The sequence below is a fragment of the Prosopis cineraria genome, unplaced genomic scaffold (genome assembly GCF_029017545.1).
Source record: "Prosopis cineraria cultivar Desert tree isolate PC_DT_omini unplaced genomic scaffold, ASM2901754v1 PC3, whole genome shotgun sequence".
In the NCBI taxonomy this organism is placed as follows: domain Eukaryota; kingdom Viridiplantae; phylum Streptophyta; class Magnoliopsida; order Fabales; family Fabaceae; genus Prosopis; species Prosopis cineraria.
In genome coordinates, this window is record NW_026555334.1 from 47891679 (window position 1) to 47918008 (window position 26330).

Sequence of the window (26330 nt, forward strand, 5' to 3'; positions counted from 1 at the left end):
CTAATGAAATACTTGGCATTTCCAAGCAGATAAATACATTTTGTAAGAAAACGGGATTCTTTATTTTGATCACCCTGTAAAACATGAAATAGAGAACAATCTACTAGGACGACAGATATACATTGCCAAAGTGGAAGGATAGAGACAACAATAAGTAGCATGAGATATTAACAGATTAATCAAACTATTGCTATCCATTACTGATAAAGAACCTGGTTATCACACTTAAGAAGGTTTCCTCATGTTGAGGAAAACAAAACAATGTTAACCTACAATGGAGGCTTTGGATTCTGAACAGACAATTAAGTGAGAAACAGGTGAGGTTCACACCAGTACCATGACCAAATAAAAATGCCCAACCCCAGCATAAAGAATGCAAAAGGCCATTCAGATTACCAGTGCTCTTGATATTAGAAACGTCATGACAAAAGGTAGGTCTTTTGTTCTCAATATATCAGCAGCAGAATGAAGCGCCAATGCTATTCCTTGCCGACCCAACCAACCAGCATCAATATTATCATCCCCAATACCCATGTCACGAATATACAGTGAAAATAAAGTGGAAAGGGATTCCTGGAAATCATGAGCAAAAAATCATGAGACGGCAGGAAAATAATCACAATGACTTTTGAAAACAATAAATTAATTTTACATGAATAGATTCTGGGAGTTCATCCAAGGCAGCAGCCAATGCTTCCGCAGCTGCCAAGCGCACATTGTAGTTCACATTAGACAGTGCTTTGAATAGCCCCGAAAAGTCAGTTCCAATGTCAAAACCATAATGATCCCATATTTCTTCAGCAACTTCAGCAACTGACTGGAATTCCCCGGGGAGGGGGGGGGAGATAAAAGCATCAAATGAAAATCTATATCAGAATTATATTCAGAAGTCCAAAATATTCATATTTCAATTATAGACTGGCTAAAATGATGGTCGGTAATACCCATCTATAACATTCATTGCAAAATCCAGACCAAGCAAACAGGAGTAATAGGACACTCGGGGGGCAAGGGGAGAACATGTTCTAAGCGACATACACAGGAATTGCAAACTCAGAACCATTTACCAGATGACTTCATCAATTATTTCTGATCCTCATAGTCAACGTTCTAATTGTTGTTTGATGCAATTTTACAACAATACCACCTTTTTCCCATATGATTTCTAGAGCATACTAACCCAATTTGCCACATTCAACCCATGTCAATTTAATCTTTTTCAATTATAGAAAATGGAAGGTTAGAGACAAACCAATTAGACCCAATTTGTTAGATCCACATGTTGATATGAATGAATTGGCACCTTCATCGAAGTTTCTAAAGGGCATTATATCCAATCGCTAAATACAATAATAGCTCAACCCACCCAGCAGGCCAGCAGTATTTGTTGAAATAAATGACGAGTGCAATTGATCTATAGTTGATGTTTATTATTGACAATAGTGATGAGTAGGTACAGTGTATATATAGCAATTGAGGTAGTTGGTGTAAAGAAAACGCAAAACAATTTTTTTAAGAAATTAAGTGATTGATTTGGCAAATTAAAAATGAAAGAGTTAAGATGCCACTTTGGCAATTTGAGTGAAGATTAAAGTTTATACTAGGACAGGGAAACTATATAGTAAACCTTATTTGTGACCCAAAAAAAAAAAAGGACAGTAACCTTACTGGTACAAATGGCAAAGGACGGGTCTGAGCCTCATACCTCCTTCAAACTACCCTAGACCACACCATAGCAAGATTACAATCTTATTAAGGGTAACGAATCAAACCTTCTCAGGATCATGTAAGCCAATCCATATACTTGTTGCAACCTCAGTGTTCTCTGGAACAGAACGAGTAGCAACAGCAGGGATACATTTGACAGCATTCAAGCATGCCAAACGTACGTGAACATCTTTTGCATAAACTCCGCAAAGAGCCTGTAAAAGGAAAATTGAGACAGCATAAGCATCATTTCACATACTTTGTGTGCGTGCACACGTGCTCGTGTGAGGGGGGAAGAGAGAAATCAAGATCATAGAAAGAGTGAGAAATCTATGTGAAAAGAGTCAAGCAGACTTACGGCAGCAACTTCATCAGGCTGCAAACCAAGACTCAACTCATTTAGTGCAGGTCCTATTGATGCCTGATAAGCTGGCACAACACCAAGCACATGATAGAGAACCTAACAAAAGATATCAACCAGGTTTAAACCAATAAATGAAATCTAACATGAAAATGCTTAACAGTACAGAGTATGTCATTTGTTTGAGCAAGCAAGGAATGTATAATGCCTTACCGATAACATTTGGATCCTAGGAAGGGGAAGATGGGGATCAAGGTGTAAATAAAGTATCCGAAGCACATCATCATGAAATTTTGTTTTCTTTGAGCACAGAAGAATACGCTCCATTATCTAATAACAGAGGCATAGTTAGAAAGGTAAAAGCTTCAGTGAACTTAAAAGAGTGCATTGGTAAAATGGAATTACTTACTGGGAATACAAAAGAAAAAGAATCAACAGGAAGTGGCCCTGATTTACAAGAAGTGGATAATCCATTTAATATTCGCTCAAAAAGGCTGATGGATGGCCTTCCATCACCTTCCTCATCCACAACCGAAGGTATCAGATCCAACAGAAGACGAACTTCATCAGTCACAACTAAGCGTAAAGCAGTGGAAATGTCAAGGGCCCAATTGCATAGAGGAGGAGCAGTGCATCTTGATAGCTTTATCATGGTTTCAAAGGCCTCATGACTTACAACAGGTGATTGCAATAAAGGCACAACAAAATTGACCTGACACAAATGCAAAGTATAAAAGAAATAAAAATTAAACTAGAAAGCACACGTGCTTGTTATAATTATGAAAAAAATCCAAAATAAATGGACCAGGTGAGAGAAGTTAAACATTTATAATTATGGACGTTAGACTAAGTGACATTGAATATCTGGATGTAAATCAGAACAAATTAAATGCGAAATCAGTACTCTCAAAAGACAACTCATAAATGAGACAAATTCTATCCACAGCAAACTGGAAGAAAATGAAAAGATAGTACATAGCAAACTGAAACAGCTAAGAAAGAAAAACTCAATCCACAACAACGTTCAGCCTGCCAGATTAACAAATGGATAGAATTCCAGTTCCAGCTTTATTACCACATTTTTAAACGAAAGATGGTATCATTAAATACAAAACACAAATGATGTAAACAAACCGATTAAAGTCACAAGCAATAAACTGTTCATATAGTATCACAAATATCAATATTAATTCAATATAAAATAAAAAAATCTATAATGAGTACATAAGCAACAAACAGTGCAACTACTTTCAGGCTCCTATAACCCTTTTTTCATTCTGCCAACTTTCTTCACACTTATCATTACACTCCAAGCCAATTTGATTTTACTAATCAATACCTCTCTACATATTTCAAGTGGGTCCAAATGTTAAAAAGATAAGCACAAACTTTTGAGAGATTTTCAAGTGACTCTCTCTCTCCCCCCATGTAACATGGGGAAAAATTATCTAGTTTCTCCTAAGGAAGAAACTTTGTAGGAAAGAGAAAATTTACAACTAACTAAAATAAGATAACATTAAACCAGAAAATACAAGAACTACACGTAACAGAACACAGTAACAAGCCCTATACAACATAATAATGTCATGACGCTGTCAAATCTTGTTGCATGTCAAACAAAGTAGTTTTGGTCATAAATATAAGCAGGCGCTGTGCATCAAAGGTAAGTGATATACGATATACTATTTCATTGCACGCATCCCCCAACAACCACACTAACCATAAAATCCCATAAACTAACATTGCCTTACTATTCCCTTTTCAAGTGAATTATTTGGGACTTTAATATCAGTTAAAACTAAAACATTCAGTCCAATACTAAGTGATCCACGCTAAAAGAAGTAAAATCTACACTAACAAGAAAACCAAATTTAAGGCATTCATACGGTTTTTTTTTTTTTTGGGTAAAATAACAACGCAGCTCACAAATTCATATTATATTATGCATTGACTTGAAGTTTCAGGTACAAAACATCAAATCTAATCACAATTCCAATAACAATTGTCAAATAAAGATGACAAAATATTGTTTCTAATATGCTAAAATGAAAGACCACTAGTTAAGTGTGCCAAACTTCCTGTTAATAGGAGTGTAGCCAGATTGTGTGATGGGTATCAGTAATGATTTTCAATATGATTTTTTCTTTATTTTTTTGCATTATTCTAGGGCTGTTTTAATCACAGCCTTGATAATCTGTCCTCTCTTGATCTTTTTTCAAATCAATCAAGTGAAAATGATTCTAGTGCAACACTTCACCTAATATAAGTAAATCAGATCTCATGGCATGGTAACGGATTTTGAATATGAAAATGATTAAGTAATCCTCAAGCTACAAAATAGAAACCTTGCACAAGAAAAGAATTTAACAAAGAATACCATTGAAGGCAATTTACTGTGTGCATAAACTGGATTCGCAATGGCCATCTCTCCTAGAGCTCTTAGCATAAGAGATAGGCTTTTCTGAATTTTGAAGACTCTATCCCGGATAGAAGCCTCCTCTTTAAGAAGCAATTCTCTAGCCTCCTCTTTTGCTGTTTTCCCCTTGTCTACATGAATCATAATGGCAATATTGGTAAAGAGCATCTCGGTAAACTATATAATTCAAGGAATACAGAAAAAGATTAACGTAAACACGAAAGGGCCACTTGCCAGCCTTCTTTATCACTTTTGTAGTATCCCTTTTCCCTGCACCAGCAGCTTCTCGGCTAGGTTGATCTCTCTTCACTATATGGTTAGAACCAGCATCATCCTGGCCAAAAGAACAATGAAGCATAACAAACTAAAATAAAGGCAAAACAAAGTGATGAGAAAAAGAAGAGACAATAAATGTACCACGCCATCTTGATCATCATACATTCGGAAGCGACCCTTTGCTTGTTTTGTATTCTTCACAGCAACAGACTCTGCAACATAAACTCCTTGCTCGGTGGAAAGAATTCCCTCAGGGGTATAAAAAATCTGAAAGTGCATGAGAAAAAGCTAAGCAAAATTCCAACCATCAGATAAATAACTCAAACAATATAAGAAATTTTGGTAGTAACAACGAAAAAAAAAATCAAAAAATCACTAATAATATAAGTAGACAATGCAAGGAATAGGCTATCTGAGTTCAATAGCAAGCATTCCCTTAACCTATAACATGAGTGAGAATATACACGTGCGTCCGTGTGCAACACAGTCCTTATTTGTCACTCTAAATTCAACATCTTACTCGGTAATGTCTTCTACTTTTACAATGAATAAGAAAACATCATAGAAAAAATTAGACAACCATTAGTGCAGGACAGAAGGTGTACCCCACACACCCCAGGGTTCCTAGAGTCGGGAAGAAAATAAAAATATGCAGGGGTTGAACCAAAGGAAGAACGAGACAACCTGCGCTATTTATTGAACCATTTTGATATCAAATTTTAGAGCACAAAAGTATCAACTTTCATTTATAGCTGCAAACATACAAATCACGGTTATCAAAACATGTGACATATACCCTATGATAGATGAATTATACCCAACACAATAAATAAGTATTAGCAACATTCAATGATTAAAATCCTTTTTTCCCAAAAATACAGGACAAGCCAAATTAAAAGCTATAAAATTTACCCGAATGTCATTCTCTGAAAGTTTATCATGTGAGAACCGGTCAGGGAGATTTAGCAAATGCTGGCATCAGCAATATGTACTAGTCAGCAATTAGAAATCAAAAAATAAGTAAATGAGATAAAAAGTGTTAGAATCGTTGATTATCTATTTTGTTCTCGTTAGTATGAAAGGATATATATGTCAATAATCAAATATTCTATATCCTTTCCCACTCACAATAACAGACTAGGTAATAATCAACTATTCTAGCAAAATGCTCCACAGACTCCAACCAAACAATGGACCCAAGCATGCATTAGAAAATAACTCAAAACACCTTTTCAAACTCTTCATATGTATCTCCAGGAATTATAGACATCATTGTGGAAAGTGAGGAAATTGCTGCCCGTTGTTCAAGTAAATTATCACTAGTCAAACCTGCTGGTCCCAGTAAGACCTGCAAAAAAAAAAAAAATTATATATATATCACGTAGCAGCATTATTGTGGAATTTTCAGAGAGGAAAAAATTGTATTGTCTCATTGCAATTCTAATGTACACACTGGTCCTATATATATACATCTAGAGAGATAAAAGCTAATAAATACTAATAAAGCCTAATTAATGAGATCCTAATAAATGCTAATAATTCTCAATAATAACATAATATTCCCACACTCCCCCTCAAGTTGGATCATAGATGCTAATTATGTCCAACTTGCTTATACAACTCTCAAATGCAGGCTTGGGTAGTCCCTTGGTTAGTACATCCGCAGCTTGTAACTTTGTAGGTAGGTATGTCAGACATACAATACCTCCTTCTACTTTCTCCCTGATAAAATGTCCATCCACTTCAACATGTTTAGATCTCTCATGCTGTACAGGATTCAATGCCATGCTTATAGCAGCCTTATTATCACAATACAATTTCATTGGTGGATCAACTCTGACTTGCATTTCTTCCATGACCCTTCTTATCCATAGTTCTTCTGTAATTCCTTGAGCTAATGCTCTCAATTCTGATTCAGCACTGCTTCTGGATACAACTCTTTGCTTTTGACTTTTCCAGGTTACTAAGTTTCCCCACACAAATGAACAACAGCCAGAGGTGGATCTCCTGTCTCCATAAGTCCCCCCCAGTCTGCATCGGTGTAAATCTCAATTGTCCTTTGATCATGCTTCTTGAATAACAATCCCTTACCAGGTGTACCCTTAAGGTATCTGAGAATCCTATATACAGCTTCCAGGTGTCTCTTCCTTAGATCACACATGTATTGACTTACTACACTGACAGCAAAAGCAATATCTGGCCTCGTATGGGATAAATAAATCAGCTTCCCAACCAGTCTCTGATATCTGTCTTTATCAATGGTTTCTTCTTTCTCCTTGTCTTCTTCTTCTTCAACTTCATTATCAGAGTTGTTTTCTCCTTCTAACTCCTCAGTGCCGCTTTTCTTAGGTGGCCTCTTCTTTTTCGAGACCACTATAGGAGTTTCCTTAGGTTTACAACCCAACATGCCAGTTTCCTTGAGAAGATCAAGTATATACTTCCACTGAGATACATATATTCCTCGTTTTGACCTAGCAACTTCCATCCCAAGAAAATATTTCAAGTTCCCAAGATCCTTAACTTCAAATTCCTTACTAAGGATAGTTTTTATCCTTGCTATTTCATCAACATGATCTCCTGTAAGGATTATATCATCAACGTACACAATGAGGATGCACTTCTTAGCTCCCTCGGCCTTAACAAACATCGTATGATCTGACAATCCTTGCTTGTAGCCTTCTAACTTCAGGACCTTTGAGAATCTGTCAAACCATGCCCTAGGTGACTGTTTCAAGCCATACAGTGATTTTTTCAGCCGACATACTTTGTCATTTCTGCCTCTATCAAACCCAGGAGGTAAAGTCATGTAGACTTCTTCCTTCAATTCTCCATTTAGAAAAGCATTTTTGATATCTAGTTGATGAAGATGCCATTCAAGGTTGGCTGCCACTGACAATAGGATTCTTATAGTGTTCAGTTTTGCCACTGGCGCAAACGTCTCTTTGTAGTCTATGCCATAAGTCTGGGTGAAACCTCTTGCTACTAACCGTGCTTTCAACTTGTCAAGTGTGCTATCAGCCTTATACTTTGGGGTAAAGACCCACTTGCAACTAACCAGTTTCTTACCTCTAGGTCTTTCAACAATCTCCCATGTTTCATTTTTCTCCAAAGCTCTCATTTCCTCCATAACTGCATTTCTCCATTCTGGTATTTCCAATGCTTCTTGGATGTTGTTAGGAATAACAACTTTATCCAAATTAGTGATGAAGGCTCGGTAACCAGGAGAGAGAGCCTTGTAGGACACATGCTTCTGAATCGGATGCAAAGTACAAGACCGAGGTTGTTTCCGAAGGGCAATAGGTAGATCAAGATCAGTAGATTCACATCTTTGTTCTGAGTCATCTGGCTGACTAAATGGATCAATCTTTGGTATGTGAGCTTCAGGGACTACCTCTGGTTCTGACTCTCTTGGTGCCTCAGGTACAAGTTGCTCACTATCTTTTGTTTTCTTCTTTCGAGTGTAAACTAACAACTCCCCCTTTTGTGGTCTTTCTACATCTTTCTCTGTTTTCTTGTTTTCCTCAAACTTTGGCATAAGAGAAGAGGTTGGTGAAGGTGGGATGTTGGACAAAGGTAAGGGTGATGGTTCTAGTAAAGGAGACACGGACTCAAGAAGTATATATTCAGCGTTAGGTTCTAGTTCCCAAGTCTAAGATTCACCTATATTCTCCCCCTGAATTGAGGAATTGGAATAGAAAGGAGTTTCTTCATGGAAAGTAACATCGAGGCTTACAAGGATGCGTTTAGAAACAGGATCAAAGCATTTATATCCTCTTTGAGTAGGAGAATAGCCAAGGAAGATACACTTGATAGCTCGAGGTTCAAGTTTACTGCTTTGGTGGATATGAACAAAGGTTGTGCACCCAAACACACGAAGCGGTAGTTTGGTTTCAATGTGGGATGTAGGAAAAACACTCTGCAATTTTTGGAGAGGAGTTTCGAAGGCTAATATTCGACTGGGCATCCGGTTGATGAGATTGGTTGCGGTTAAAATGGCATCTCCCCAATAAAACTTTGGCACGTTGCAAGTGAACATGAGTGCTCTTGCAACTTCAAGGATATGTCTATTTTTTCTTTCTGCGACCCCATTTTGTTGGGGTGTATAAGCACACGTACTGGTATGGACAATCCCATGCATTTGGAGAAAATTACTCAAAGATTGGTTGAAGTATTCAGTGCCATTATCGGTGTGTAAAACTTGAATGCTAGTGTTGAATTGGTTTTTGATCATGGTGAAAAAACTCATGAATGTAGATGCAGCCTCGGACTTGTTTTTCAAAAGGTAAACCCAACAAACACGAGTATGGTCATCAATGAAGGAGATGAACCATTTTGTTTGAGTACGGTTTGAAATGCGAGATGGTCCCCACAAATCACTGTGGATGGTTGTGAAAGGTTTGGTAGGTGTGTATTTGGCTCTAGGAAAGGAAGTTCGATGGTGTTTGGCAAATTCACATACCTCACACTGGATTTCACTATGATTCAAGGTCGGGCATAAGGTTGGAAACAACCGCTGAAGGTAATGAAAATTGGGATGACCCATTCTCTTATGCCATAACATAAAATCATGAACTTTAAAGGTAGATGCAGAATTACCAACAATAGGTGGGTTATCCACTCGAGTGACGACCTCTAAATAGTAGAGCCCCTCATATTCTTTGGCATTGCCGATTGTCGCACCAGATGATAGATCCTGAAACACACAATGTGACGGGAAAATTTAGCAAAACAATTTGAGTGCCTGGTCAGTTGACTGATTGAAAGTAAATTACAGTCAAGTTTTGGCACGTGAAGGATAGATTCCAAAGTAATAGAATCTGATATACGGATACTCCCTTTTCCTGCCACCGGTGCTAAGGAGCCGTCTGCAATTTTCACTTTAATATTTCCAGCACATAGGGTGTAAGTGGTGAACAATTGATGACAATTAGTCATATGATCAGATGCCCCGAAATCCACGATCCAGACCACTGCACTTCGAGTTGTCTTTAAAGCCTGAAGGAAAGACCCTCTTTTTGCCACAAATGCCATGGGTGCAGATCTGGAATTATGCACAACACTACATAAAAGTAGCCACAGCACCACCCCTAGCACTTCAAATGAGGGAAAAGCTTTCTGGTAGATTGAAAACAGAAGCCACAACCCAATATAACTCCAAACCCAGCAAAACAGGGCACTAACAACACCATACGACCTGATATGGCTCGAAAACGATGTGCCCATACACCGGATTGTGCTGGATCTGGCCGGAGAGAGTGCGTCGTTGCCGTCCGAGAAGATCGCGTCCTGAACGAAGCCTCCACGCTCCTCCACGCGCCGCCGAAAGCTTGCTGACGCAGTGAGCAGGGGTGGCGCGTGTGGTCTACACGCGCCGCCATTCGCCGCCGCCGCCCTGGGTTTCGCCGTTCGGAGCCTCCTGAGTACGTCTAGGGTGGCGGTGAGATTCAAAACTCGCTCCACCATTGTCCACACAAACGCCGTCACGTACTGTTCAAGCAGCCCCGTTCTAGCCATTCCAGAACTAATTTAATTTAAAATTTTGAGCCTGATGCTCTGATACCATGTGGAATTTTCAGAGAGGAAAAAATTGTATTGTCTCATTGCAATTCTAATGTACACACTGGTCCTATATATATACATCAAGAGAGATAAAAGGTAATAAATACTAATAAAGCCTAATTAATGAGATCCTAATAAATGCTAATAATTCTCAATAATAACATAATATTCCCACAATTACAATAATCTTTTAGAACAGATTTTCAATTTGTGCATTGCAGTACAACAATTACCTTGCAAATATTCATCACATTTGCCGAAAGGATATCAATGACATCAAACCCATTTGCTCGAAGACACTTTGAGAGCCTCTGGAAGCCAAATCAAACAGTCAGATCACCAGCCAAAAAAAAAAATACTGCCGTATGCATTAACTAGAAATCAACATCATCCGCAGATCTTTGACCCAAAAAAAAAACATCCACAGATCATGCAGAATGCATAAAAACACAGGTACACATTTGTGCACTGGTATTTTCCTTTTGTACAGAGGAAACGAGAAAAACCAAATTAATATTACCAACATTCAAGACTGAACAAAGAAAAACGTTTTGAAAAATCCTTCGTCCTATTTCTATTGACAGTAAAAGAGATGAAATAAAGATTTTGGATGGAATGGGATACCAGCAAACAGGCCACCAATCAAGTTCCATAGACAGACCAGTTACACCTCCTTACTTAGAAGTTTAGACTCCATTTGTCTGACACTACGAAGAATTAGAAGAACAGTGGCCACTAACTTTGAAAGTCCACACATAATGTATCCCCCATCTTTTTTCCATTCCGTTTATTCTGGCCTAAGTAGTGACCCTATCTCCTTATAAAATTATTAAAAATACATGCATATATAAGTAAGAATGGAGGAGAAGCACCTTAGTTCCTATTCACAAAAATAAAGGAGATATTCAAAATTGTGTAGACTATAGAGGGATTAAGCTTATGAGTGATACAATGAAATTGTAGGAAAAAGTGATTGAACATAGGTTAAGATTGGAGACTGGTATTTCTGAAAATCAATTTGACTTCATGGTGGGGCACAGCGACTATAGAAATGATTTATCTACTAAAAGAATTAATGGCAAAGTATCAAAACAAAGGTAAAGATTTATATATGATTTTCATTGATTTGGAAACAATTCATGACCATGTACCAAGAGAAGTGCTTTAGAAAGCCTTAAAAAGAAAGGGGTCCGGGTTGCCTATATTAAAGCTATAAAAGCTATGTATGAGGGGCCAACAACTAATATGAAAACATCTAGCAGTGAAGCAAAGGACATTCCTATGTCGGAAGTCGGCACCTAATAGGCTTGGTCCCTCTATGTTTTGTGATAGAAACTCTAATTAGCCTTGTATCTGTTTTTGTCTTATTTTTCCTGATTATTAGGGATTTTATGATCTTAGAATATTAGAGAATAATATCACAATCTGATCTGATTTTATCGTCAACGATTGTAACCTAGCCTATGTATTAGAATATGTACATGTTCAAAACCCTAATAATAGAGAAGCAAAGCCTCAATTACTCTGCTGATTACATCGTATTAGAGCGATGAGTGATCCTCCTCTCCAATTCAGCCAATATAGGTAGTTCAACATAGAAACCGTCCCTGACCCTAATACAACTCTCCCTAGACAACCCTCAACTGGTGCTAAGCATCCCTCTAGTATAGCAACCTCGCCTCTCTTATCACCAGTCACAAACTTGATGGAGATAATCATCTTCAATGGTCACAATCCTTCCTAATGTTCATTGACGATAGAGGCAAGGAAGAATACATTGATGGCCGTGCTTCTCCACATGCATCAATAATGCTAAGTACGCTATTTAGCATGCTGAAAATAGCCATGTCATGTCTTGGTTATTGAACTCTGACTCTTGAGACTAGTAAGAATTTCATGCTCCATCAAACCACCTAGGACATTTGGGAAACTGCTCATGAACTCTACTTCTCTACTTCAAATGTTGCAGTTTTATTTCAGATTAACAATTGCCTTCATAAGTTGAAACAGGGCACAATGACCAAGACCATGTATTACAACTCGTTGATTCAACTATGGCAACAACTTAACCTTAATGAAGTCTATATGTGGCTTATAAGAAACTGATTGAGATAGAAAGGGTTTATAAATTTTTACTTTGCTTGACTTCTAAATTTGAAGAGGTATGTAGTCAAATCTTGAGCCTTTCACCCCTTCCTTCTCTCTATGCAATCTTCTCAGCCGTTCGGCAAGAAGAGAGTTGAAAGTGAGTCACCGGAGCCTCTGTTCCTCTATCCTCCAGTGAATCCTCGGCTATAGTCACTCAAGGGAACAAATGATCCAAGAATGGTGGCCATCCCCATTGTGACCACTACAATAAGCTGGCCACACGAAAGACACTTGATGGAAGATTCATGGTCCTTTCAACAATGAGAAGTCTAAAGGCAAGAGAGAGAGTAAAGGTTGTGCTGCCTCTACTAATGATACCCCTACTTTTGACTTCTCCCAGCTGAAGGCATAAATTCAATAGCTTCTTCACACTCTTGATAAGGAGCAAACTCTTAAAGCAAGTGCTACCACAAGGTTGGTGGCCAGCACCTCAGGTAAATTTTCTATTGCATACTCCTCTATCGAGCAATGTTCTAACATGTGGATTGTGGATTCCAGGGCTACTAATCATATGACAAGTGATATCATTCTTTTAAAGAGCTTCATTTTTGTACAGAAAAATGGGTTGTCAAAGTGATTGATAAATCCTTGATTGATGTTGTTAGTGTGGGCACAATCATCCTTTCTCCCCATATTGAGTTGAAAAACATTCTTTATGTGCCTAAGCTAGCCTATAATTTGCTGTCTATGGGCAAGCTTACGAAGTCTCACTCTATAAATGCTAATTTCCAATCTCATGGCTGTATGTTTCAGGATATAAGGTCAGGGAGGATGATCAGTTGGTATGATTGTGAAGGAGATTTATACTACTTCAAACGACAGCCTAATACTGTCACCATTGCACTTTTTGCTTCTGCTTTATCTGTTCAATGTTTTGAGTCTTTGGTTTCTGCTTCTACTATTAATGAAGTAAAATTATTGCACTACATTGCTTATCATCCAAGTATGGATTATTTTAAACATTTGTATCCCTAATTTTTGAATAAAGATTTATCTTCTTTTAGCTATGATATTTGCTTTATCAAAAAATACCCACACCTATAAAGCTTCGCATCCCTTCCACCTTATTCATTATGACATTTGGGGACCCTCTTAGGGGACTAGCATTTATGGGCACAATGGTTTGTCACATTTATTGATGATCACACACTACTCACTTAGATTTGTCACTTGCAAGATAAATTTGAAATTTTTTTCTATTTTCCAACAATTTTATGCCCTGATTGAAACACGATTCCACACAAAAATTCAAACATTACAAAATGACAATGCGAAAGAGTATTTTAGCACTTCTTTTTCCAATTGCCTCACTGCCCATGGCATCTTTCACCAAAGATCATGTCCTTAACACCACAAGAAAACAGTGTTTCAGAGCGAAAGAATTGTCATATCCTTGATGTCACACGTTCCCTCTTACTTGGCACAAATGCTCCTAAATATCTGTGGGGTGATGCTGTACTTACCTCGGTTTATCTCATCAATCGTTCTCCCTTAAAAGTTCTTAACTTCAAGACTCCAATTTAGGCTTTACTTGAAGTCTTGAACATTATCCTACTTCTCAACTATTACATTCTCTTCCCTTGAAGGTTTTTGGTTGTGCTACTAACATACATAACTCCCACTTGTCTAAACTTGATGCTCATGCCTTAAAGTGTGTCTTTCTAGGCTTTTCTCACTCCCAAAAAAGGCATAAGCATCATACATCCTCCTACACATAAATATCATTTTTCTAAGGATGTTACCTTTCATGAACATCTTCTATACTTCTCACAAATGCCCATTCAGAGGTGGAGAGACACTGTATCAAGCGAACAGCCATACTATTTTACGCAACCAGAACTGTCAACCACCATTCAGCCACCAAATTACATCCAACCCTCATATTTCCAGCCCTTGACCGAACCTGATCCTGAACCAGCCCAACCTGAATCTCACCCACATGCTGACCATCCTCCAGTAACAGGTCATCTGGAGCAAATAACGAGCAACACAGGTCTGACCAGCCTGAAATCTCTGAACAAATGACCACCACAGAGCATAATGCATCTGTAGAAGCACCTGAACAGCAGCTAAACAGATGCCAATCATCCACTTCTACCTCAAATCCTCAACATAACAGGAGATAATCTCTCATAAGAAACAAAATTCCCAATAGGATGTTTAGCACATGACCTTACCCCTTTTCTCAATGCTATGGGCCATCCAAGATCATACATTGTTTATCAAACAACAAGATGGAAGAAAAACTACATTGATAGTTTATGTAGATGATATTATTATTACAAGAGATAATCTCTATGATATCCAACACTTGAAGGCCCTACTTGCCTCTAAATTTGAGGTAAAAGATCTCAGTACATTAAGGCATTTTCTTGGGATGGAAGTGGCACATTCCAAGAATGGGATCTCAGTGCAACAGAAATATGCACTAGATCTTCTACAACAAATGGGTATGTCAAGGTGTAAACCAGCAGCTACACCTATGGATCTCTCTCTCAAGCTAGGCTTTCGAGAAGATTGTCCTCTGGTTGATAAAGAACAATATCAATGACTAGTTGGGAAATTGACCTATCTATCTCATACTTATCCCAACATGGCTCTTCCAATTCGCATGGTAACTCAGTTTTCCAGTCAACCTAACAAAGATCACATGGCTGCTATATTTAGGATCTTACGATGCCTGAAGTCCTCACCTAGGAAAGGGAAAGGCCTAGTTTTTAGAAAAGGTTCTAATAGAAGAGTTGAAGTATACCCTTATGCAAATTGCACTTGGATCTGTAATTGACAGGAGGTCCACTACAAGTTACTTTACATTCATTTGAGGCAACCTAGTCACATGGAGAAGTAAAAACAAAATGTTGTTACACTAAGTAGTACAGAGGCTAAACTCTGTGCCCCCAACTCATGGAATATACAAAGGATTGTGGCTTGAAATGGTCTTCAAGGAGTTGAATATTGATCATGAAGGCGCGATAAAGGTGTTGTGTGACTATATGGCCACCATTGGGATTGTCAATAACCCTATTCACCATGACAGCACCAAGCATGTCAAAATAGATCAACATTTTATTAAAGAGAAAATTGATATCAAGCTGATTGATGTGAAGTATGCACCTGCAAGGATGCAAATTGCAGATATTCTCACTATGTTATTAGCCAAGCCCAGTTCAAAAACTTAACAAGCAAGCTGGGAAACATGGACGTCTATTCACAAGCAAAAGGGGTAGTGTTGGCTCAATGCCTAAGTGGCTTGGGCCCTCTAAGTTTCCATCATAGAAAACCTAATTAGCCTCGTATCTATTTCTATTTTATTTTTCCTGATTATTAGGGATTTTATTATCTTAGAATATTAGAGAATAATATTATATTCTAATCTGATTTTTGTTGTTTACGATTCTAACCTAGCCTATGGCCATATGTACTTGTTCAAAACCCCAATAACAAAGAAGCAGAGCCTCAATTGCTCTGCTGATCACATCTTATAAGAATTAGACTATATCAGGAATCATTTGAGTTCTTATTTATTTGACCTAGTTCTAAGCACACTCCAAAAGAAAATTGCTTTTTACAGATGATATAGTTCTTATTGCAAAGACAAGAAGAAATTAATTGCAAACTTGAGCTATGGAGAAGGACCTTGGAGTCCAAGGATTTTTGCCTGAACAAAAGTAAAACGGCATATTTGCAATGTAATTTTGATAAGAGGTTAGTCAATAGTAATTTAGAAGTGACATTAGGAAATTAGATTATACCTCAAGAGAAAAAATTTAGATATTTAAAAGCTATTATTCAACATAATGAGAAAATTGTTGAAAATGCTACACATAGAATACAAAATAAGTGGTTTATATGGAGACAAGCTAAAGGAGTTATTTGTAATCGAAAGGTACCTGATAAACCTCAAAGGAAGTTTTATCAAACTACTATAAGACCAGTAGAATACAAAATAGGTGGTTTATATGGAGACAAGTTAAAGGAGTTATTTGTAATCGAAAGGTACCTGATAAACCTCAAAGGAAGTTTTATCAAACTACTATAAGACCAGCTATGTTATGCGGTAATGAATGTTGAGTTTTAAAGAGGCAGTAGGAGTATAAAGTTAAGGTAATAGAAATGAGAATGTTGAAATGAATATGCAGGCATACACTAAAAAATAAAATTCAAAATAAGTATATAAGATAAAAGGTGGGCATGGCATCTATTAAGAAAAATTTGAAATGGTTTGGACGAACAAAAAAGACCGTAGGAGGCACCGGTCAGAAGAATGAATAATAGAACACAATGATGTCATGCAATCCATGTATTCAACCACACCTAGTGGTATAAGGCTTGTTGTTGTTAATGCTGTATATGTGAGAAATCAAATATAAAATTATATTAACTTCTATAATCTATAACAATGACCTATTCATGTATTAAAATTAAAATTAAAAATTAACTAATAATACCTTTTCAAAATTAATTAAATTATAAGAGTAAAATACACATTACTTATTAAAATTATTTGGTTGAAATTTCAAAGTTTTGCATTAAATTTTCAGTGCATTATAAACATTTTTAATAAGATCTTATAGTCCAAGAAAATACCTAACAAATGGAGAAGAAACACCTTAATTCCTATTTGCAAAAATAAAGAGAATATTCAAAATTATGCAAACTACAAAAAGATTAAACTAATGAATCATACAATGAAATTATGGAAAAGAGTGATTGAGTATAGGTTGAGATTGGAGACTATATTTCTGAGAATTAATTTGGCATCATACCAGGTAGGACAACTGCAGAAACAATTAATCTATTAAGAAGATTAATGAAAAAGTATCAATACAAAAGTAAATATTTACACATGATTTTTATTGATTTGGAAAATACTTATGACTATGCACCGAGAGAAGTATTTCGAAAAGCTATGGAAAAGAAAGGAGTCCAAGTTGCCTATATTAGAGCTATACAAAAAATATATGAGTGGATAACAACTAACATAAGAACGTCTAAGAGTGAAATAAAGGACTTTCCTATAAGGATTGAATTACATCAAGGATCTTTGAGTCCTTATTAGTTTGACCTAATCCTCAATGTTTTAACTGAACATATTTAAGAGAAAATCCCCAAATGCATATTTTTTGCAAAAGATATAGTTTTTATTGCAGAAATAAAAGAAGAAATAACTATAAATTTGAGTTATGGAGGAGAACATTGGAATCAAAAAATTTCCACCTGAGTAGAAGTAAGACAGCATACTTACATCATAATTTTGATAAGAAGTCAGTCGATAGTAATTTGCAATGAAATTGAGATATCAAATTATACCTCCAATAGAAAGTTTAGATATTTAGGAGCTATTATTCAACATGATGGAGAAATTGATGGAGATGTTGCATATAGGATACAAGTTGGGTGGTTTAATAGAGGAAAAGATAAAGGAGCTATTTTCCATCCAAAGGAACCTAATAAACTTAAAAAAAAAATTATTGAACTACTATAAAACCAGCCATGTTATATGGTAGAGATTATTGGGCTTTAACGAAACAACAAGAACATAAAGTTGGAATAGCAAAGATGAAAATACTGAAATGAATGTGCAGACATATACATAAAAATAAAATCCGAAATGAGCAAATATAAGAAAAAGCAGCATAGCATCTATTGAAAAAAAAATTATAAAAAATCATTTAAGATAGTTTGAACATGTACAAAGAAGACCACAAGAGGCACCAATGAGGAGAGTGAAACGAATATTTTTGAACTCTATTAAGAGGGATAGAGGAAGGCCAAAGAGAACACTTATGAAAGTTGTTGACCAAGACATATTAGTTAACATTCCTAAAAGTTTGATAAATGATGAAGCACAATGGTATCGTGCAATCCATGTACTTAACCCCACCTAATGGAATAAGACTTCTTCTTGTTGTTTTATGTAATACTAACTATTTTGAATAGTGATAGTGCCCCGCATTATTTTACTAAGACATATCAAAGGAAGTCAAAGGGGAAGAATGACTCTAGTAGAATAATGATGACTGGTCCAAAGGTTTATCCTTCGGTCTCTAGCCATAAGGAACAATAGCACGTGATCTTTGGCCATAATTAAGATCTTTTGGGAGGTATGGGCTAGGGGGACGCCATGCTGTCCATGCTATGGGTATATTTTATCTTTTTGCTTGTATTGAGAGGGTAACTTCTGTAAGAGAATGGAAAGGAGAGACTGGCCTCTCGAATGCCAGAAGGAGTAAACCCTCTTGTGAGGTTTGAGCTTGTAATGTTGTTACTTTTGTGATCTTTCAGGGGAGATAAGGTTTTGGCCAGAATCAGAGGAAGACTTGTAACTCTGATTCGGTTTCTCTCAATTTATTAATATCAAAACCTCAGCATTTTCCCCTCATTTATTGTTATTACTGTCTTTGTTGCTGTTTCTGTGGAGATATTGGCTTGGGTCTTATTAAATAGTTTAATTAGTATTGCAATAACCCAGTGTCTTCACTAGATAATGCTCAATCTTGTTCCAAAAACAAGTAATGTAACTGTGGTCTGTGGTACAGGGAAAAATATGATTCAATCAAAATGCTAGCTTTGTCACACTTAGGCCTCCAAATTGACTCTACTTTGTCATACTCAAACACTTCTTTTTAAATTGTTAAGTATGGGCCTTAGTTTCAATATTATAGGAGGAGGCCCAGAATTGCAAATGCAGATCCAGATAATTAGAAGAGGGTAATTGAGGTATTTTGTATGTGTGTTAGAGGCCAAAGAGGCAAGTTATCAGAGTGCATTTTTGGTGGGAAATGGTAACGAGAATCTGAAGATAGTTTTAAGATAGTCTAGGACTCTGCCTCTCAAATGCATAGGAGCTACAGTGTAGCTTTCTTATTCCTGTGATTACAGTGCTTCCTCCATTAGATCTACATTTCTTCATTCAACAATACCATATCAAAGGCTATTTCCTTCATAAACCTATGGAAAATTATCCTACTATCAAAAAAGTGAAATATGCAGTGGCAATCCCCAGAGCATCTGAGCATACTACCCAATAGGAGCAAACCATTATACCCATTGACTGCCCAAGTTAATTTTGAAATGACAAGAGAGTAACATACATCGATTTAACTAAATGCAACAATACCATATCCTCTTAAGTCTTACTGCTTAAAGTTTCCGTATATGAGAGGAAAAGTTGGCACGTAACTAATTGTCTCAGTTAAAAATCCCACCATCCGCTGTTATTCATTAATATGAAGTTTCTCTAAATATATGCTAGTTGTTGCTCAGGCGATGTTAATTTGGATTCGAAGTCTCATAGGTCATAAGGGAAAAAAGCAATGAAAAACTGTCAAAACAATTATAAAACTGAATTCCACTTTAAATCTTGGGAAAACATTATTTTGAATCCCTACACCTTGCTCAAGTTTTGCTATAGGTCCGTGCATTTTTTTTAGTATTGCAGGCCCCTACACTTTTCTTCGTCTGCACCTTAGGTCCCTCGACTTAAGGTGCAGAGGGAGAAAAGTGTAGGAACCTAAAGTGCAGAGGAAGAGAAGTGTAAGGACCTGCAACACCAAAAAAAAGTGTAGGGGCCAACAGCAAAACTCGAGTAAAGTGCGGGACTCAAAATTGTGTTTTCCCTTAAATCTTCAATAAAGTGAGGCAGGACAGTATTAAAATTTATTGAGGTGAGTATTGAAATGGACCAATTCTTACAACAACATACCTAGAGGAATCAAAACTCATTGTTTATTTTGCACCATCACATCATCAATCATTTTATGATAAATATGAAAAAGCATTTATCTAGTTCACAAGAAAAGTGTCGGCAAAATAGGAGCAGGTTTGCCAAAGTATCCTAAGGCGTTGAGACACAATGATCCATGGGAAACAAAAGGCAAGAATAGAACCCACAAAACTAATCAAAAGATAGCAAGAAACATAGAAACAAAACAATATCAATAGATCTATAATTATCTATAACATTCCCATTTCATCCTGCAATAGCTAGACAGCCATACACGTCTCACATCATGCAACAAGTACCTTATCAACTAAGCAATAAACAAACCATCAATTCAAAGACCCCACAGTCCCTTAATCCTCGCAAAAAAGTAATCTCATGTAAGAATAAAACCTCACAAATAACATGGTATACAAAGAGTTACCTTCCACACTACTTCCCTTCTTGCACTGTCAGCGACACATGGATGATGTGAGCAAAATATTATTTGGATAAATGAATCTGGAGCAACCTTCAGAGCTGCTGGTGACATTACCAGAAGAGCCTTCACCAAAACCTCAACAGATGGAATGAAAGGAACTTGAGGGTCGGAAGAAATATCAGTGTCGCTGCAGATATAAAAGTTTAGTAGCAGGATGACTTGATTGAAACAAGAATGCATACAACAAAAATATGCTTCAAACATATAGCACAGTTTTGGCGCTTCATTGTCATCAGCAAGGAGCCACATGAATAGCAAAGTGAACTAGAGAAGGATATTGAATTGTTAAAATAGTTAGCTCGCAGATCATAGCATGGGACCTGCCTCAGGGACAGAAGCATCAGTTTCTATATTGTAGAAATTTTATCAACACCAAACAGACACTGATCTTCAAGAAGCTAAACCAATGACAGATACAGGTCCATCCAGCACAGCTTTTGGCACTATTGAAGCCTTTTGAAATTTGAAAATATGAAAATATGGCAAATAGTCTACAAAGGAAAATCCAGAACATTTCCAAACATGAAAATAGAAGAAAACAGAGTGGATAAAAGGAACCATAAGCTTTGCGCAGGTACAAAAGCAAAATGTAGAATTTATAGTATCAAGAAGCAATAAGTTGACGCGAAGATAAGTATAGAACCAAACCCTCACAATATTTCCACAATTTTTATTTGTCCCAAAGAACCCACAATTGAGACAGTACAAATCTAAATATTGAGTAATCAGGCGTTACCTTATCCTTGAAGCACAAAGTTTCTCTCCAACCAAAGAAAGAAAATTAGAAAATTCAAAGAAAAGATCTTCACATAATTGTGGAGCAGAAGAGATAATCCCCCTAGCAGTATTATAAGCCATTCTTCGAATATCCCAACCCGGATGGCATAAAAAAAAGATCATTAACTGCAAAAAAATTAACAATTATTTATTTTTTTAAATATAATATCAACTGTTTAGTTAATATAACATGTCAATACACGAAGCTGGTATACTGCACTGTGCATTCAGGGTCACCTGTAACAGCAGCTTGGCAGAGAAGTTGGCCAATGTTCTGCAAATTAAAGTAGGGGAAAATAAAATACACACACATAAGAATTTAAGTCACAATCTAAGGTCGACACATGAAGAAAGATTATGGGAACTCTTTCTGAATTAGTAATGGGACTTGCCGCTGCAAATGTTCCATAAGTAACACTTCAAGAAGTTCAACACACACCATGCAATCCTCAACTGACAGCTTTGAAGCCTGCAGCGCACCTTTTCAGATAGATCTAGAATAGAACCAGTATAATAGGTAGTAAAAAATTGCAACACAATAGTCACCATGGAAATTGGGATGAGAGAAGGCTCATTCTGCGATATCACAGACCATATCTTTTCCTTCACCAATGTTTCCTCTGGGAAAATAAAGATCAAATCAATAAATGAAAATTCAAAGTAAAAGAAATGAAGGGAAATAAAACCAATGTTTTAATACAGCTGCAATTGAGAGAGAGAGAGAGAGAGAGCAACTTAAGGCTTCATTCACACTAACCAGCTTTAATATCAATAGCAGCTATCTTCCCAACTAATAGCAATGCATATATTCCATCCAATCGTTGCGCTGCCTTGGTAAAACCAGATTTTACAAGTTGGACAAGGGGTCCTAGCAAAGGTGACATCTGCTACATATGTAGTTCAAATTTGAATGTCAAGACAGTATACTGTAAAAACTGGATATTAGATTAAGTTGATAAACAAACTATTATCTGGCAACATGATCAGCCACCTTCATGGTAGCATCCACATTTTTGCAAACAGCATGTAGACAACGTAGGAATGCCCTTCGTAATGGTTCCTTCTCTTTGAGACCAGAAACAAAAAAGGCAACAGTGTTGTCTTCAATCAAATCTACAGATTTTCTCGCCCAAGAAGCTAAAGCTGACAAAATTGCAATTTTTACCTCCTCATTTCCTACAAGTTAAGGTTTTGGGCACAAGTTAGCACTGTAGAAAGAATTTAATTAATAAAAAGTAATACCAGATGTGAAGAAAAAATATGGATGTCAAACAAGTGATTGTCATTCCACCTTAGCTAACAGAGTTCAAATTAGTTTAGATATTAAGGTGAAAAACCAACTGAATTGTTTTTCATGAAGATGAAGGGGGGATTAAGAGCTTGTGTTATACCACCATCCTTGTAGAATGATAAAAGAAAATTGCATATTGCATGTGAAAGGCTGAGGAGGTGTTTCCCATCAGCTGAATAAGATAATTCTTGTATTGCATTCACCATCCCAACTCTCTGATATGGAAAAGCTAGTCTTCCTTCTGAGCCTATTGAGAATCAAACTCATAAGATCAAATTAAATCAAAATATATTTAAAAAGCATAATTAGCACAGCCAATCAATAAATATAAGAACAAATTATTCCAAATGGTTTCACAGGAATCATGTCAACTTAGAGATTATATTAATATATACCCTTAATAACAGCTTTCACAGCATTAAACATCGCTTCTAAAGTATCTGCGTTGCTAGACTTCTGGCTCAAACTCTTGACAATAGCTAATGCTCCATCCCGCCTCCCTTCATCAGCATGCCTGGCCTGTGCTAACACCACTAAAAGAATCTCCAAAGCATACTTGCTCAAATCAAGCTTAACAGACTTCAAAAGAATTCCAACAGATTCCAACACAATCTCTGGGTTTCGCTTCAGCATTTTAAGAGAGGATGGGACCACGATATTTTGAAAATCTTCATGTGACATTTGTGAATAAAGGGGAGAAAATGCTTCAGTAAGACTATTTCTTGGCTTTTCTTTTGCATTAAGTATTGCTTGAACATATATATCAACAAATGCTGACTGTAACAAGCAAACAAGTACATTAGAGTTTCAGGAGATGGAAATGAAAATTTTATGTCAAGCACATATATAAGTTATCAATGAATCTCACCTTAAATTCTCTAAATAAAGATGGAGATTGAATAGAGAACTTCAGTAACAACAATAATAATTCAGGACTGTCCTTGAATGGGATCCGAGAATCCTTCAGTTCTTCCACATAGACTTTATAAATATTAGGCATCTGGACACATATGAGAAGTCATGTTATAGTGTATCAACTATTATGCATTGTAATTGATTAAATGATGATAACAATCCAAAAGGAGCAAAACAGGGTCATTTTCTTTTAAATGGTAAAGGTAGCTGAACCTGAGAAAACAAATGAAAAAACTTTTTCTTGCATGCCCTTTGCTCACGGAATGATCTTTGCATGGCAATTTCTAGCAATGAAGCTTGAGCTACAGCTACTCTACACAAAGCATTCTTTGAAACAGTGGCAAACTGGCTATTGCTTAGAAGAAGGCATGACCAACTGAGCAGTCTATAGCAGCCTATATGTGATTGAAACTTCGAGTGCTTTTCCATATTCTGAACAAGGGCTGCAGCAAAAGTTTTCATGAACACTGTTTCCCGTAAAGCTTTCACAATCACATCATCAACAGCTTTCCTTGATCTACGATCATCATAAATAGGAAGTGTTCTAAAGATCACATCTGTCAATGACGATGACAGGTCTGTAGACATTTCTGCATAGTTAAAAAATCATAGTGACTTTTGAGATTTTACAACAAATTTTGCATATAAAAGTTTGCAAACAAGTCATAGATGTAAGCAGACCAATAGCTTGTGTACATGACTCTTTAAACCGAACCGAACCGAATGCCTAGTGAAAGGGTAATACAGATGTTTAGCTGCCCCTAAGATATCTGCAGCATGTAATAGTTTGATTGAAGAAAAAAATGCTGCAGGAAGCATTTCTAGTATAGTAAGATATCTATCTAACTACATATCCAATTAGCGTCCTGCGGATTGCGTAGGTTAGTGAGCTTCCCAAATTTCGTCCTTCTTCTCCTGCACAGCAGCAAGAGAAACAAACATGGAACCCATAGTTTCCACGAATTTTCAATAATCCCAACACTGCAACCTTATCCGGGTTGGATCCAGGATTCAATTATTTGGAGGGACAAAAATTAAAAATGATAACATAGCCCAAAAGTTTCATATACAATGGGGCAAAGTTACATATCACTGTGGAGGCACACTTAACTATCTGCATAAAAAATCAACTTCGGCTATTGGAAAGGAGCAAAAATTGTATATGATAAAAGAAAATTATCACTTACTCCCCTAATCCACCTGGATCGATGTGAATGTTCTATTTCAATACTTAATTTACTTTACTCGCTTCTTTTTTCCTTCTAATACTAACACTGTACCACGCAAGGATAAGTGTGAGTTGTTTGAAGGCATACTTGTTATCCTTGCAGGAGAAGATGTGTGTGTATTATTTACTATCCTACTTATGTGATAGAAACTCAGAATTTTCGGTAACGTTTCTATTACTTCAAAACTATCAGAAGCTAAAGCTGCCAGCCTTCAGTCATAATAAAAAGTCGAACTTTTACAACTAAAGAGTAGTTCTTTCTGTTCAAACTTAGCTGAGCACTGAAGCCATCTTATTAGAGAAATATTTCGGAGCCTTTTTTCGGAGGGGGTGCAAAATTACAGATAACGGAGTAAATTTTACAGTTGTTTTGTGCCCCTTGAATCTGCCACTGAACCCTATTAAGCACGGAACACTCCCACATTATCCCATCCCGATAGTGGAAGAAGATGTTGTCAGGACCGCTTATCTTCATCAGACATAATTCCAGGTTGGTTTAAAATAAGCAGTGAACATAAGGTTAGGGTTGTTTATACAGAATGTAAGGATAGAAGTGCATCACACATCTTTTTCTCAGCATATCTATAGTATAAAACAGTATAAATTCTAGTAAGCACTCATGTCAGTTCACTTGGTCAAGTTAGGGGGGAATTGGGCAAATCCATTCCAGGATGTCCAAAATGACACAGAAAAAACTTCACTTCACAACTGCAAGTGGCACGTCAGATGTAGAGACGCGATCACTGACCTAAGTTATTCAAAATTGATGGGATTTCATCACGGAATATGAGAACCCGTTTGGTGGTGGACGCAGTTGAGACGGATTGGGCAATGGAAATGAGGGTATCTAATGCGTCCGCCATTATAAAACGGGAGGATATTGAAATCCCAGTGGATGCGTTGATCAGAGAGTAAAGAAAGAAGTCCTCATGCACAGTAACACAATCAATCGAAGGGATGATTAGGGTTTTAGCAGAAGCAGCTGGCCAGCTAAGCCTCAGCGTGAAATGGAGGTCTCTTCTTCTTTTTTTTTTTTTAAGCCACTGGAGAGGGGAAAGTGATGAGTTGATTTAGACTTTAGGCGTCCGTTAGTTCAATGGGCTCCCGAGTCCTTCATGGCCCTGCACTCCAACGGGGAAATAGGCCCGGAAAGTGCTGTCCCAATTGAAGAGATTGTTGTGGCAATGCCACCCTTCTTGGATTCACCAATAACAGTTCAATATCCGACTCTATTTTAAAGAAAAGGATTGAGATACATTTTTATTCATAATTTTTTTAAGAATGCTGGACAATCTATACTAATGAGTGAGGTAATTTTATCCTTAAATATTTTTTTAAAAAGTAAAAAATCCCTTCTATTAAACAACCATCAACTTATTCGTTTTTTATTGAAGTGACATGTGCATGGTGATCACGCACAGTGATAAGTGAAGTCCTGTTTGGTATGG

The 26330-nt window shown here is 36.8% G+C and overlaps 1 protein-coding gene across 2 annotated transcripts in view; it reads right to left on the reverse strand.

The window, feature by feature from the left end:
- Positions 1-25887, reverse strand: part of LOC129306267 (protein ILITYHIA) — a 36167-nt gene extending 10280 nt beyond the window's left edge. For both annotated transcript variants that reach the window (XM_054946757.1, XM_054946756.1), the window contains exons 1-24: positions 25631-25887; positions 23868-24244; positions 23608-23739; positions 23135-23516; positions 22840-22986; positions 22440-22624; positions 22206-22332; positions 21995-22068; positions 21841-21917; positions 21686-21722; positions 21408-21574; positions 20615-20798; positions 10553-10630; positions 5989-6108; positions 5673-5732; positions 4902-5027; positions 4719-4818; positions 4446-4615; positions 2478-2780; positions 2282-2398; positions 2066-2167; positions 1773-1922; positions 653-817; positions 397-573 (exon numbers count right to left, since the gene is read on the reverse strand). In XM_054946757.1, coding sequence (XP_054802732.1) covers positions 397-573; positions 653-817; positions 1773-1922; positions 2066-2167; positions 2282-2398; positions 2478-2780; positions 4446-4615; positions 4719-4818; positions 4902-5027; positions 5673-5732; positions 5989-6108; positions 10553-10630; positions 20615-20798; positions 21408-21574; positions 21686-21722; positions 21841-21917; positions 21995-22068; positions 22206-22332; positions 22440-22624; positions 22840-22986; positions 23135-23516; positions 23608-23739; positions 23868-24244; positions 25631-25745 — 3672 coding nt within the window. In that variant the 5' untranslated portion in view covers positions 25746-25887. The remainder of the gene's footprint in view (positions 1-396; positions 574-652; positions 818-1772; positions 1923-2065; positions 2168-2281; positions 2399-2477; positions 2781-4445; positions 4616-4718; positions 4819-4901; positions 5028-5672; positions 5733-5988; positions 6109-10552; positions 10631-20614; positions 20799-21407; positions 21575-21685; positions 21723-21840; positions 21918-21994; positions 22069-22205; positions 22333-22439; positions 22625-22839; positions 22987-23134; positions 23517-23607; positions 23740-23867; positions 24245-25630) is intronic.
- Between the last annotated feature and the right edge of the window lie 443 nt (positions 25888-26330).